Source organism: Saccopteryx bilineata, chromosome 3 (assembly GCF_036850765.1).
Source record: "Saccopteryx bilineata isolate mSacBil1 chromosome 3, mSacBil1_pri_phased_curated, whole genome shotgun sequence".
In the NCBI taxonomy this organism is placed as follows: Eukaryota; Metazoa; Chordata; class Mammalia; order Chiroptera; family Emballonuridae; genus Saccopteryx; species Saccopteryx bilineata.
In genome coordinates, this window is record NC_089492.1 from 286106551 (window position 1) to 286118682 (window position 12132).

At 60.2% G+C, this 12132-nt stretch overlaps 1 protein-coding gene across 9 annotated transcripts in view; it reads left to right on the forward strand.

Annotated features, from left to right (window-relative positions):
- Positions 1-7982, forward strand: part of CASZ1 (castor zinc finger 1) — a 150580-nt gene extending 142598 nt beyond the window's left edge. For 8 of the 9 annotated variants that reach the window (XM_066270456.1, XM_066270457.1, XM_066270458.1 and 5 more), the window contains 4 exons: positions 1212-1363; positions 1494-1635; positions 2268-2555; positions 4465-7982. In XM_066270456.1, coding sequence (XP_066126553.1) covers positions 1212-1363; positions 1494-1635; positions 2268-2555; positions 4465-5573 — 1691 coding nt within the window. In that variant the 3' untranslated portion in view covers positions 5574-7982. The remainder of the gene's footprint in view (positions 1-1211; positions 1364-1493; positions 1636-2267; positions 2556-4464) is intronic. The other variant, XM_066270462.1, reaches the window with a different exon arrangement.
- The last annotated feature ends 4150 nt before the right edge of the window (positions 7983-12132 follow it).

Genomic DNA, 12132 nt, shown 5'->3' on the forward strand with positions numbered 1-12132 from the left:
TGGCAGCAGATGCCTCGGAGTTAAGGCTGATGCTAAGAGCTGGGCCCCCAGTAAGGAAGCTGTCCCCCAGCCCCAGAACAGAGCCTCCCAGAGCTTGCCCTGCAGGTGCCTGTGGGGAGGGGCTCCAGGACCAGCAGGCAGAGGGCGGGGCCTCCCCTCCTGCCTCAGAATGGAGCCTGCTGCTCACAGGCCTGCGCATGAAGGGCAACCATCTGCCCAAGAAGGGACTGGAGGCTGGAGGGCAGGTGGTAGCCAGGCAGGCTGGACAGAGACACCTGCACTGTAGGCAACCCGTTTTGTGACTCAGGTGGGCATGGCTGCAGGGTCCTGGGGGAGCACCCAGGGGCGGGGGCGCTCCCTGCTGCAGGCTGGCCTTCCAATAGGGGCAGGGGAAGGTACTCAGAGTCAACTGGCAGAAAAGAGAAGGAACAAACCTTCCCTTCAAGTATTAATTCAAACAGAATTCATGGCCGGGGAGAGGGTTGGTAACCATGGCAACAGATGTCAACTCAGTGGCCTCTGCTGTTCCTGGGCTCAGTTTACAGGTGTCAGGGTATTCTGTAGTTGCTGTTATTTACTCAACTTTGGGTGTTTGGGGTGGTAGCTGGGGCCAAACAAAGCTGGGGGATGATATAAGACACCTGGCCTGCGCAGGCGCCATGGCAACGGACAGGCCTTCACCTGCCCACGGCTGATACTGTTTCAATTACGCCTGCCAGTTCTGTTTGTTCTCAGCCCAGAGCAAAGCAGAGGTGGGAGGGAGTGGGGCAGGGGGCCAGCCGGCTGGCAGCCATCTAAATGAGGTCTGGGGTCAGGCAGCACCCAGGACCCCAGAGGAGATGTGGAGACAGGTGGCTTGCTAGGAAGTGGCTAGCCTAGTGGCCTGGTCATTAGGGTCCTTCTCTCTGGATCCATGGACCACTCAGGGTTTGGGGCAGGAGATGGGGGCCAGCCTGCCATTGTCACATGCCTCTAGGCTAGGCTGGAAGGGAGGCCCAGGCTTTGGACAGACAGGTGGCCTAGGATTTCCTGAGGGTGGTGTGGGTACCAGCCCTCCTCATAGGAATGTCACCATGGGGGAAATGCCCTTTCTCCAGATGGCATCTGCCTTGGCCACACATCCCCCGGCCCAGAACAGTGTCTGACACGCAATAGATGCGCTGAGCCTTGGCCGGCTGGGAGGCTCATGGCCAAGGGGGCTGTGTCCACAGGCTGCAAGTACAACCAGGTGAACAGCCACTTCCACTGCATCCGGGAGGGCTGCCAGTTCTCCTTCCTCCTCAAACACCAGATGACCTCCCACGCCCGCAAGCACATGCGCAGGATGCTGGGGAAGAACTTCGACCGGGTGCCCTCCTCCCAGGTGAGAGCTCGGCCAAGGGTCCCACTCCTGTCTCCAGGTGCTGGCCATGCCCGCCCAGATCGGCAGCCTGTCCTCTGGGGGCAGCACAGCCCGCAGCCCAGCTTCCTCAGGGACCCCTGCTTCCTTCCAGGGCCCCCCGAGCCTGCTGGACACTGAGACAGATGAGTACATGGATTACACCGGCTGCAGCCCGGGCGCCATGTCCTCTGAGTCGTCCACCATGGACCGAAGCTGCTCCAGCACCCCCGTGGGCAACGAGAGCACAGCAGCAGGTGAGCGGGCAGCCGGGGGCCAGGGAACAGCAGGCGTGGGCAGGGCAGGAAGGCACAGAGCAGGCCGGAGAGCTTCCAGCCTGCACCAGGCCCCCCGCCCAAGGCCAGCGCTGCCGGGCCCGTTTTAGGACAGGAGGTTCGCAGTCAAGTGGTCTCGAAGGAAGGCAGGCCAGTCTGCGGCCAAGCCAGCTGGCCTGGGACGTGGGTCGTAGAGGCTACCTCTGCCATCCTGCCCACCTTCCCGGGGAGGACCCAGGCTTGTCCTCTCTGAGAGCTGTGGAGTACAGCAGCACAGCCCCCATCCAATGAGCAGGCGCCTGTCCCGCCCTGTCTGGCTCTTCTGCCTTTGTCCCCTGCACGGTCCTTGGGCCCTAGAGCAGGGTCCCCCGGGCAGGGCTCTGTTGCAGGCCCTCGCCAACCCCCGTGTGATCCCTCCGTGCCCCGCCTCCCTCCCCCTCTGTCTCCTGCCACTCTGCCCTCTGTTCCTAGTACCTCTCCGCTCATCTGTCCACGTGTTTTCATATCATACTTGCTTCTACCATTGGGTTTCTCATTTTGGTTCTTTTTTGTTTGTTTCTTCTTTGTTTTTTGTTTTGTTTTGTTTTGTTTCTGCTTTTCTCCACTCTCTCCAGGCTGCCCGGCTCCTCCTCCTCCTCCTCCTCCTCCTCCTGCTGCCGCTGGCGACCAGGCTGCCCGCGTGGCTCCACCGCCCCTGCTGACCCCATCCTTTGCCCCGGCCGTGCTCCGGGCGCCCCTCCCCGCCCTCCCATGCCTCTTCTCTCCACCCTGTCTCTCATACTCTCTGCTCAGTGCCACTCTCGGAGCCACCCGGGGCCTGGCCCACCCCATCAGCAGCCCGCCCGTCACTGCCACTCCAACTCCAATAAAAAGTGACGTCCCCCTAGTTCAGGATGCTGCAGGTAACTCACACATGCCTCCTCGCCGGTGTCTGTTGCCCCAGCCAAACCCTGAGGCTGGGGGCCAGGACCGGACCCTTTTCTGTGGCCTGTCGGGCCAAGAACAGGGCCACCCTCTGCCCCTCACAGCCCAGCATCCTTGCAATCAGAGAGCCTGGTCTGTCACCCAGGGTTTGTTCCTCTCAGCTTCTGCTCAGCATGGGGCAGGCCACAGTGTCACCACCAGTGCCCCCCGGGGTTCGCCCCATCTCGGCAACTGGCCAGAGGCCCGCTGGTGGCAGTGCCTGCCCTGCCCCCAGATCCTGGCAGCCAGGCCGAAGCTTGCCCCTTCTGTTCTTGGGAGCGCACCTGGGGTCTGACCCAAGGGAGGCAGAGGTGTTCTTGGGCAGGTTGCAGGTGCCTGGGACCTGCCCAGTTCAGGGGTCCTGCCACCAGCTGAACCCCACCCTTAGCCAAGCAGGAAGAGGGAGAATCTGTGGCCCAGGCCCCCGTGTACTAAATGGCAGAGGTGCCACCCAATGTCTGCTGCCCCACTCAATGGGACCTGCCCTCCCCTGTCCATGGTGTAGTTCCCATGTGGCTCTGTCCCTCCCTCCATTCATCCTTGCCACACATTCTACCTGAGAGCCAGGCACTGTGCCAGGCTCAGGGCTGAGGCAGAGAGCAGGGCTGGGCCCCCTGGTGGGATTTAGCCCATGGACAGTTCTGGTATAACTAGATGGAGCCCTCTGACCTCAGACCCACCTGATCTCCAGGCCCCAGGCCCTGCCCTGCCCCCTGCCAGGGACCCCCAGCTCATTGCCATCCTTGGTTTCTCTTCACATGCCAAGGGTGGGTGACTGGGTCCCAAGTGGACAGTGTGGCAGGGCGGTGCCATGGAGGCTGGCGTCCTAGGCAGGTTCACGGAGATCGAGCAGGTCAGCCATGTGGGAAGAGCCTGGAGGATGCCCACCCCCCGCTCTGGGTAGGGCTAGGCCTGAGGGCTTCTCTGTTGTTTCCGTAGTGTGGGGCAGGGTGTGCCAGGTCTGCCAGCCCTCCCCCCAACTGTGCGGCCTGGGGGTTCTCCCCTCCCCTGCAGCTCTCAGGGTCATTGTGTCCCCCCCCCCAGAAGCACAGCCACCATTGATTGGACAGCCCTGGCAATGGGGCATCCTAGTCCAGGGAAGTAGTTGGGGCTGGGAGGGCGGGCACAGATAGGCACCCATCCACTGCCTAAGCCCCTGCTCTAACCCAGCCCCTCAGCAAAACTGCCCTCTCCTGGCTCACTGGGAACAGAAAAACACAAGACCCTAAAGAACCTTCTGGTACCAAGCAGAAGACAGTGCTCCTCGGGGCAAGGAGTTACAGCCCCAGAGGGCCCAGGGCACTTGGCGCCCCTTTTGAAAGTAGCCTGGTCCCATGAGCAGACAGGCGGGCCCCAGGGAAGCCGGTTAGCTGGCAGAGAGGGAGCCGGCCTGTCCCTCATTAGAGGCCCGCGTGTGATGGTGTCTTGGCCCTCATCCAACTTGGGTAATTACACTCTGCCGACCTAGATTCCCCCTTCAGCTTCAATTAGCGCCAGGACGTGTCCTCACTTCCCACCCAAACTGGCCAGGAAGCAGCCACCATCTCCCCCAGAGCTGCTCCCTCTGCCACCCCGGGCAGATGCCTGTGTGGTCATTCTGCAGACATGGATGACACAGGGGAAGCCTGGGGCTCCCTAGCTATCCTGGGCAGGGAAGGGGGGGCGGGTGTAGCGGGAGAGTCACCAACCCCCACAGCCACAAAAGACGAGTTGTCCCTAAATGCTTCCCTCTGGCCACCATGCTGCCAGGTTCAGGGACCCTGTGTGTGTATGTGTCATGGGTGGGAGTGGGAGGGAGACCCTGGGATGGTGCCCACAGGGGCACTGACCTCCCTTGCCCCTCCCCAGGGAACACCATCTCCATGCCGACAGCCTCAGGGGCGAAAAAGCGCTTCTGGATCATTGAGGATATGTCGCCCTTCGGAAAGCGGCGCAAGACAGCCTCCTCCCGCAAGATGCTGGACGAGGGCATGATGCTGGAGGGCTTCCGGCGCTTTGACCTCTACGAGGACTGCAAGGATGCGGCCTGCCAGTTCTCGCTCAAGGTCACCCACTACCACTGCACGCGTGAAAACTGCGGCTACAAGTTCTGCGGGCGCACGCACATGTACAAGCACGCGCAGCACCATGACCGCGTGGACAACCTCGTGCTGGACGACTTCAAGCGCTTCAAGGCCTCGCTCAGCTGCCACTTCGCCGACTGCCCCTTCTCGGGCACCAGCACCCACTTCCACTGCCTGCGCTGCCGCTTCCGCTGCACCGACAGCACCAAGGTCACGGCACACCGCAAGCACCATGGCAAGCAGGACGTGATCAGCGCGGCCGGCTTCTGCCAGTTCAGCTCGAGCGCCGACTGCACCGTGCCCGACTGCAAGTACAAGCTCAAGTGCTCGCACTTCCACTGCACCTACCCCGGCTGCCGCCACACGGTCGTGGGCATGTCCCAGATGGACTCGCACAAGCGCAAGCACGAGAAGCAGGAGCGAGGCGAGCCCGGCGCCGAGGGCCCCGCGCCCGGCCCGGCCACTGGGGGCCTGGACAGCTCGCTTTCGCTGGGCACTGAGCCTGGGGGCTCTCTGCTCTTCTTGCAGACGGCTGCCGCGAGCCTGGGGCTGGGGTTGGGCGACGCGGGGGACCCTGGCCCTCCTGATGGCCCTGGGCCCCACGACAGCCCCGGGGCGCCCGCGCCCGGCCCCGCGCCTGGGGAGTCGTCGCAGGAGGACGAGGAGGAGGAGTTGGAGCTGAATGAGGAGGAGGCGGACGAGGATGAGGACGACGACGAAGAGGACGAGGACGACGATGACGACGACGAGGACGAGGACGATGAGGAGGAGGAGGAGGACCTGCGCACCGACTCAGAGGAGTCGCTGCCTGAGGCGGGGCCGGGGGCGCGGAGCCCAGAGCCAGTGGCTGTGGGCGCCCCCGCGCCCTCCGCGCCGGCCCCAGCCTCGCCCTAGCCGCGGGGGAGCGCTGGGCCAGCCGCCCGGGAGCGCGCCCCTCCGTTCATCGTCGTTGTTACTAATTTTGTAAGAAGTGGTATTTATATGTCAGGCTTCCCTCTGTACAGAGCTAGATGTCGTCGCGGCTCCGGCGGCTGGGCGCCCCGGGCTCGGCCCCGCCGCCCGCCGGTGCTTGCGGACCCCGAGTCCGTCTCAGGGCAGAGGCGGGCCCCTCTGGTGCTCCGGGGTCGCCCCGCGCCCGGGCGCCCCGCTCTAGCTGCGTTTCGGGGATCTTCTTCAGGGAAATAGAAGGTGCTCTTGTCCGGGCTGGGAGAGGGGAACTGGGGTCCCCGAGGGCGAGGTGGGCACAGACCCAGAGCAGCTGCCCCAGGCGACCCTCCCCGCGGCCGGACCCCGGGCCCCACGCCCACACTGGTGGGATCCCTCATTGCTCAGGACGGGGACGGGCGCTGGGGGGCGCTGGGACCCCCACCCCTAACCACCGGAGGCGGGGGCCCGTTCACACACCTGGGGCCCTCCCTCCTGGCCCGGGGGGCGGGGCAGGAGGCGACAGCACGTGACACTAACAAGGACTGCGGAGGAAACCGCATGGCCGGGAGTTCCGCGGCCAGTGCCCCACCCCCACCCCCGCAGAGCCTGGCTCCGCATCGCCCCCAGGGCTGGGGCTGGCAGGGGCGCCCCTGGGCCGACCTGGTGACTGCCCGGTGAAAGGAGGCCATGTTCCCTCACGAACGGGAGAGCTGGGCTGGGGTGTGGAGCCCAACCGGGTCTCGACCACCCCAGGTGGTGGGAACAGGAAAGATGCGACTGTTTGGGGCTTTCATATTCAAAGTGGATAAAATGCGAGAAAGTTGTACAGTATTTTTCCTGTCAAGGTTATTATTCTACATAGAACAAAACATTTTTAAAAAGCAGTGCGGAGGTGAGGGCACAGACCTGCCTCCCGCCAGCCCTGAGGTTGGAAACCGAGTGCGGTCACTCACGGGGTTGGTTTCGCGCGTACTTTAGAGGCCTTACCAGTCTCGAGGCCGCTGTCTTCACACTAGCACTGACGGGAGCTGCGTGATTCCAACGTTTAACTTGAATTTTGTAGAGGCGAGAGAAAAGGACTATTACTGTTGATACAAGTTTGTAGTTAATTTAACATTTGAGTTTTCCTCTTGGTTATGCGTGTGGCTTTAAAGGGCTTCCCCCCCACCCCCCACCCCAGTTTATACTTTTGTTTGGGATGCTTCTTTGTTGGTGTCACCCACCCAGATTTGGTTCCCTTTTCAAAACATCCCCCCCTTTCCTGGAGATGATAAGGTAGGTCACCAAGTCCAGAGCAGGGCCACACATGATAGGCACACCCCTGGCCAGTGCTGTGAGAGTGACAGGGACCCAGTGCAGGCAGCCCACGGCCCCTGCTGTTCACCTTCTCTCCACCCCAGGCCACCAGCTGGTCTCAGGTTGGACCCTGAGACTCTGGCCACAGGAAGAGAGCAAGTCTAGGGGAGGTCCTGTCATCCAGGGCCACCTCACTATAGGTCTTTAAGGGGAGTCCTACCCAACTGGGGGCGGTGGTTTCTTTTTTCTTTTTCTTTTTCTTTTCTTTCTTTCTTTTTTTTTTTTTTTTGTCCTCTTGGCTGCCCACAGCCAGAAAGCCAGGACCATCTGAACTGGAGAGGGAGCAGGGAGTGAGGAGGGGTCAGATGGGAGTGGAGCTGATTCAACAGGAAAGACGTTTCTAAAACAGCCCCCCCCCCCCCAGCCTCCTGAGTTCCGTGGGCACCACGTGCTGCTGCTGAGCATTCGCCCAGACCTTGTGCCCTGACCACAGAACCGGTGAGTCTGTGGAAGGAGTTTTGTAAAGGAAAAAAAGAAACATTTTTCAATGTAGCAAAATCAAACAAAATTTTAAAAATAAAAAAAAAGAAGACGCCGACAGTGCGAAGTCTAGCCTTTTGTAACCTTCATATTGCACACTAGGACTATAAGCCATTGCTAGCTCATTTTGAATTTTAATGTGTAATTTTTGTTTTTATTTTCTTTCTGTGGGGAAAACAATGCTTGATCCACCAATGCTCTTTTTAATGTTTTATAACTATGTATGTGTATATATATAAATATAAAATAATATGTATGCACACATGTGTGTATATATCTATATGTATATACATATATAGATATATAGAGATATATAGAGAGGTTTTGAGATGGAAACTGCAGAACGTGAGAACCGAACTGAACAGCGTGCGCTCTGATTACTTGAATCTGGTCTCCTCGGCACCTGGTTATTAAGAACTGAATATTTTTCCACTTGAATTTAGTGCTATTAGAAATTTAATATATGTGTTTTATTTATTTGATTTTTTTTTTTTGCATGACTGATGCAAGGTTTGACATTTTCACTCAATAAAAACTGGAAAAAAAAATCTATCAAGTTATCTTTTATCTTTTAAAGTCAGCCCCAAGCAGCTGGCGGTGACCCTGCAACCCTGGCAGGGAAGGGGGAAGACCAATTGCGGGATCAGGCCAAGTTCTCCCAGGTGGCTGGGGCGGGGGTGGGGGTGGGGGGAGTACTTGGACCTGGTGTGTCTGGAGGGTGGCCCCTTCCCTCCGCCCTGCCTGAAGGCCCTGTAGGAGACTCAGGGCCTGCCTGCGGGCAGAGGCTATTGACATGGAAGCCTCGGGCCTCCAGGCCTTCGGCAAAGGCCCCACGGGCCCCAGGAGCTCCCAAGCACCCCCAGCTTGGCCAGCCCCCCTCTGTCCGCCAGGGCTGCTGGGCAGGCACTTGGCAGGGTCATCCCTCCGTCTCCTCCCTCAGCTTCTTCCTCCTTCCTGCAGGGACCTGCCTGGGCCGGGAGCGGCGCGTTCCCGGATCCAATCCGGATGCTGGCTGGGCTTCTGCCTGGAGCACGCGGAGGCAGAGCCCGAGTGGGGCCGGTTCTAGGTCCATAACCACCGGCCTATGGCCTGAGGCGCTGGCTCTGGTAGCACCGTGGCCGGGGGTGCCCCCAGAAGTACGGGTAGTGGGAGCACTCCCGCGGGGCCCTTCCCGGAGTGCAGGCCTCACACCTCACTGGCCCTGACATTTCTGAATGGTGGCCTGCTTCTCATGAAACTTCATCATCAGCACCATCCCTGCTGGCCTTGTCCTGAGCTGACCTCCTTCCAGTGGGGTGGACGTCCCAGGGCTTGGGGAGGGGACATGTGTGGGGCCCACCCCGTTCTTCCACTGAGGACATCTCACGGCAATAACCCTGCACGGTGTCCTGAGGAGGGGATGTCCACCACCCTCCCACCCTGGCTGGCGCGGGGTCAGGGGCTGCCTCTTCCTCACACCTCTCGGCCCCGCCCCGCTCGGAGGCCCGGCGCCCCGCTCAATCGTTCACCAAGGAAGCTCGCCTCCTCCAGCCCAGCGCAGGGCCCTTCCCTTCTTTCCTGCTGGAACGCGGCCCACAGGCTATTTACATAAATATGTTTGTAACAGACGTGAAAATATATACTTTTTTCTGTCTTATTAAAATGTTCAAGTTGGAACTCGCCTATTGTTTGTGGATATCTCGATTCTGTTAAATAAAACAGTGACTAATTTATGGGATAAAACACAAGTTCAACAAATTAAAACCATTATTGGAGCTTTCACAGGGCCCCGGTGGGCCGAGCAGCCCTCCCAAGGGGCCTGCAGGGAGGCAGGGAGCCAAGCCTGGACCTCAGCTGAGTGGGTGCGTGGGTGGGTGGGTGGTGCAACCACAGGGCTCCTTCTGGGCGCTGCAGTGGGGGGTAGTGGGGCAGGGCCCACAGAGGCTTGGGGGGGTGCAGCTCCCAGGGGCTTCAGCTGTCTCTCGAGGACCCCTGGGGACCAGGGGTGGAAAGATAGGCACTCAGGGTAGACCGCCCCCAAACTGCTCCTCCACAGCTGCCCCCAGGTCCTCTGGACCCAGGTGGACCTCAGACCACACACGGTGTACAGGCAGAGCCAGCTTCCAAGTGAGACTCAGGACAAGCCAGAGCCCAAGCACTATTGCAGGGCCATGGGCCCAGCCAGGAAAGGGGGCAACGGGTCCCAGGCACCCCTCAGAAATGTCTCAGGGGGTCAAGGGCCTGCCCCCTGTCCTGACTCACAGACACTGCCCCAGACGAGAAGTGCCCCTCCCCACACACAGGAGTTTGTGCCCACTGAGCCCGTGTCCCCCAGCCGAGGGAGGGCCTGCAGCTGGTATGGGTGCCCCACCCGAAGGGTGCGGAGTGGGCGCAGGCCCCACAGCACTCCCTGCGGCTTGTTGGACTCAGTAGGAAATGCAGTAAAACATGTTTTCATTCTGGGATTTAATTAGCTGTGGTGGTGTGATGCTCCTACACCCAAACTGGGGCAAATTCAAGCTTTCTGTAACCTCCTGGAAAGAGCCAGAACCAGCTGCACAGGCTCAAACTGAGCGCGGCGGCCTGCCCACCTCCCACAGACCTGGCAGGGCTTTGGTGCCACTAACAGCCAAGTCACCCATGGAAGCCTTGCCCCAGCCCACCTGGATCAGAGGCCACAGGGCAGCCCCTTCCCTGGGCTCGGGAGCCGGCACGCCCGGCCACCAGGGCAACGGCAGCTGTCCACCCACCTCACGAGAGGGGCCCTGGCCCCACAGGCGGCCTCGGCCCAAGGCCGGGGGATGGAGTGCTGCTACCCCAAGGAGAGGGTCAGGTCTCCAGGGAGCAGGGCAGGCAGCAGTCCCGGGAACCTCGAAGGGGATGAACAGTAGGAGCCACCCCACACGAGGCCGCTGGAGCAACCTGACCCCGTTTCTCCTGCTGTGTGCCCCGCCTCCCAGCCCCTGGGAAAGACCCCCAGCCTTGGCTGGCTTTTTCCCCTCAAAGACCCCCAGCCAGCCCCTTGCCCTGCCCAGTCCCCCAGAGGCCCCGTGTTTGCTCTGGGGTCTCTGAGGCATCCTGGCTCTGCCGACCCCTGGGCTGCGGCGCTGGGCACCGAGTTTCCAAGATGTACTGAGAACTGTAAAGAACTCCGCAGGACTTGCCTGGGAGCAGGGAAAGGCTTTGCACAATCTCCGCATGAAATTGTAATAGAAGCTCTCTCTTCTTCTAGAAGGGCATCGACTCCAAGTGCCTGATGAAAGTAAACTCTTCACGATTTAGAAGGGCACCAACGGTGCTGGAGATTTTGAGCCTTCTATTACAGAGCCTGGGGCTGGGGCTGGGGCAGGAGTGCGTGGAGGGCTGGGGGGGGCAGCTCGGGTGTGCAGGTGACAGTCACACTCCAGCCCACCCTGGAGAGGTCTGTCTAATCGCTGCCCCTGGCAGGACGTGGGGGTCCTGGGGTGGGGAACATCTGTGCAGGAGGAAAAGCACGGGCCAGAGAGGCGGCCAGAGAAGGGAGGGGCCAGCCGGGACTCAGGTGTGCACTGCACCTGAGGCTGAAGTCACCTCACCTGCAGGACTGCGCTGGCACCTTTGTGCCCGCTCTGGCTGGAGCCTCCAAATCTCTTCTCCAGATGCCTTGGCAGAAACAATTTTAAACAAATAGACCAAGAAACACTAAGATTAAGTAAACTCCTGAGGATCAGGTTGTCAGGCCCAGCAGAAAATGTCTCCTGCCTGCCCTTCCTCCTAGAACTCTGGGTCAGGGGCCAGGGTAGGGCAGGGGCAACCATCAGAGGAGAGGGAGGTTCAGGCCCAGGCCAGAGGACCAGCACCACAGGGTCCTGGCTGGGCACCGCAGGCCAGGAGGAGTCTCAAGAGAACCTCCCCTTCCCACCTGGTGTGAGTTCCCAGGGACATAGGACTCACTTTAGTGGGGCAAGCAAGTCACACAACACTGAAGAGAAGTTTCCCATTTTTATTTAGAAAGAGACACAGACAGTGAGTGAGCCCAAGAGCACCATACCTGTGAACCATGGAAATGGGAGATTTTACTGTTCCCTTTAAATGTCTAAGATGGATGTCCACAGGAGAATAGACACTGATAAATTCAGCGTCCTGCCTCCCCCAGGCAGGGTGCTCACCGTCCCAGCCCGGAGGTCCCAGGACCCTCTGCTGAGAAAGGCCAACCGCAGAGCAGTGAGGGGCAGCCCTGGGATGTGCCCAGTGTGCCCTGGCAGCCCACCTGCCAGGGGCATCGCAGACACGAGGGAGGATGGGGCTGGTGGTGGGGGACCCAGGGCCAGGAGGGGGCCAGCCGCCTCCCTGCTCCCAGCCCTGGGCAAGTGCTTTCCTGAAAGACACCACAAAAATACGTTGTAATTGAATATAATAATCTCTCCCTTCCAGAAAGGGCCTGACAGGCGCTGCCTGCTGCTCACTTCTGCCCCATTCCAAATATTTTTACCTTATTTGGATGAAATGCATTATTTTTCTAATGAAAGGCTTTTTTTCAAAGGGCTGTTTTCCCTCCGTCCAGTGGCTGCCTTTATTAGGCAGCACTCACGCAGTTTTGGGGAGGGGTTTTTTCTTCCTGAACTCAGGCCAGGCTCTGTCCTCAAAAGCCAACATCTGTGCTCAGGACCCGCGGGGCCAAAGGCCTCAGCCCAGGTTTTTCTGCGGGAGCCCCAGGGCTCTGCCAGCCTGT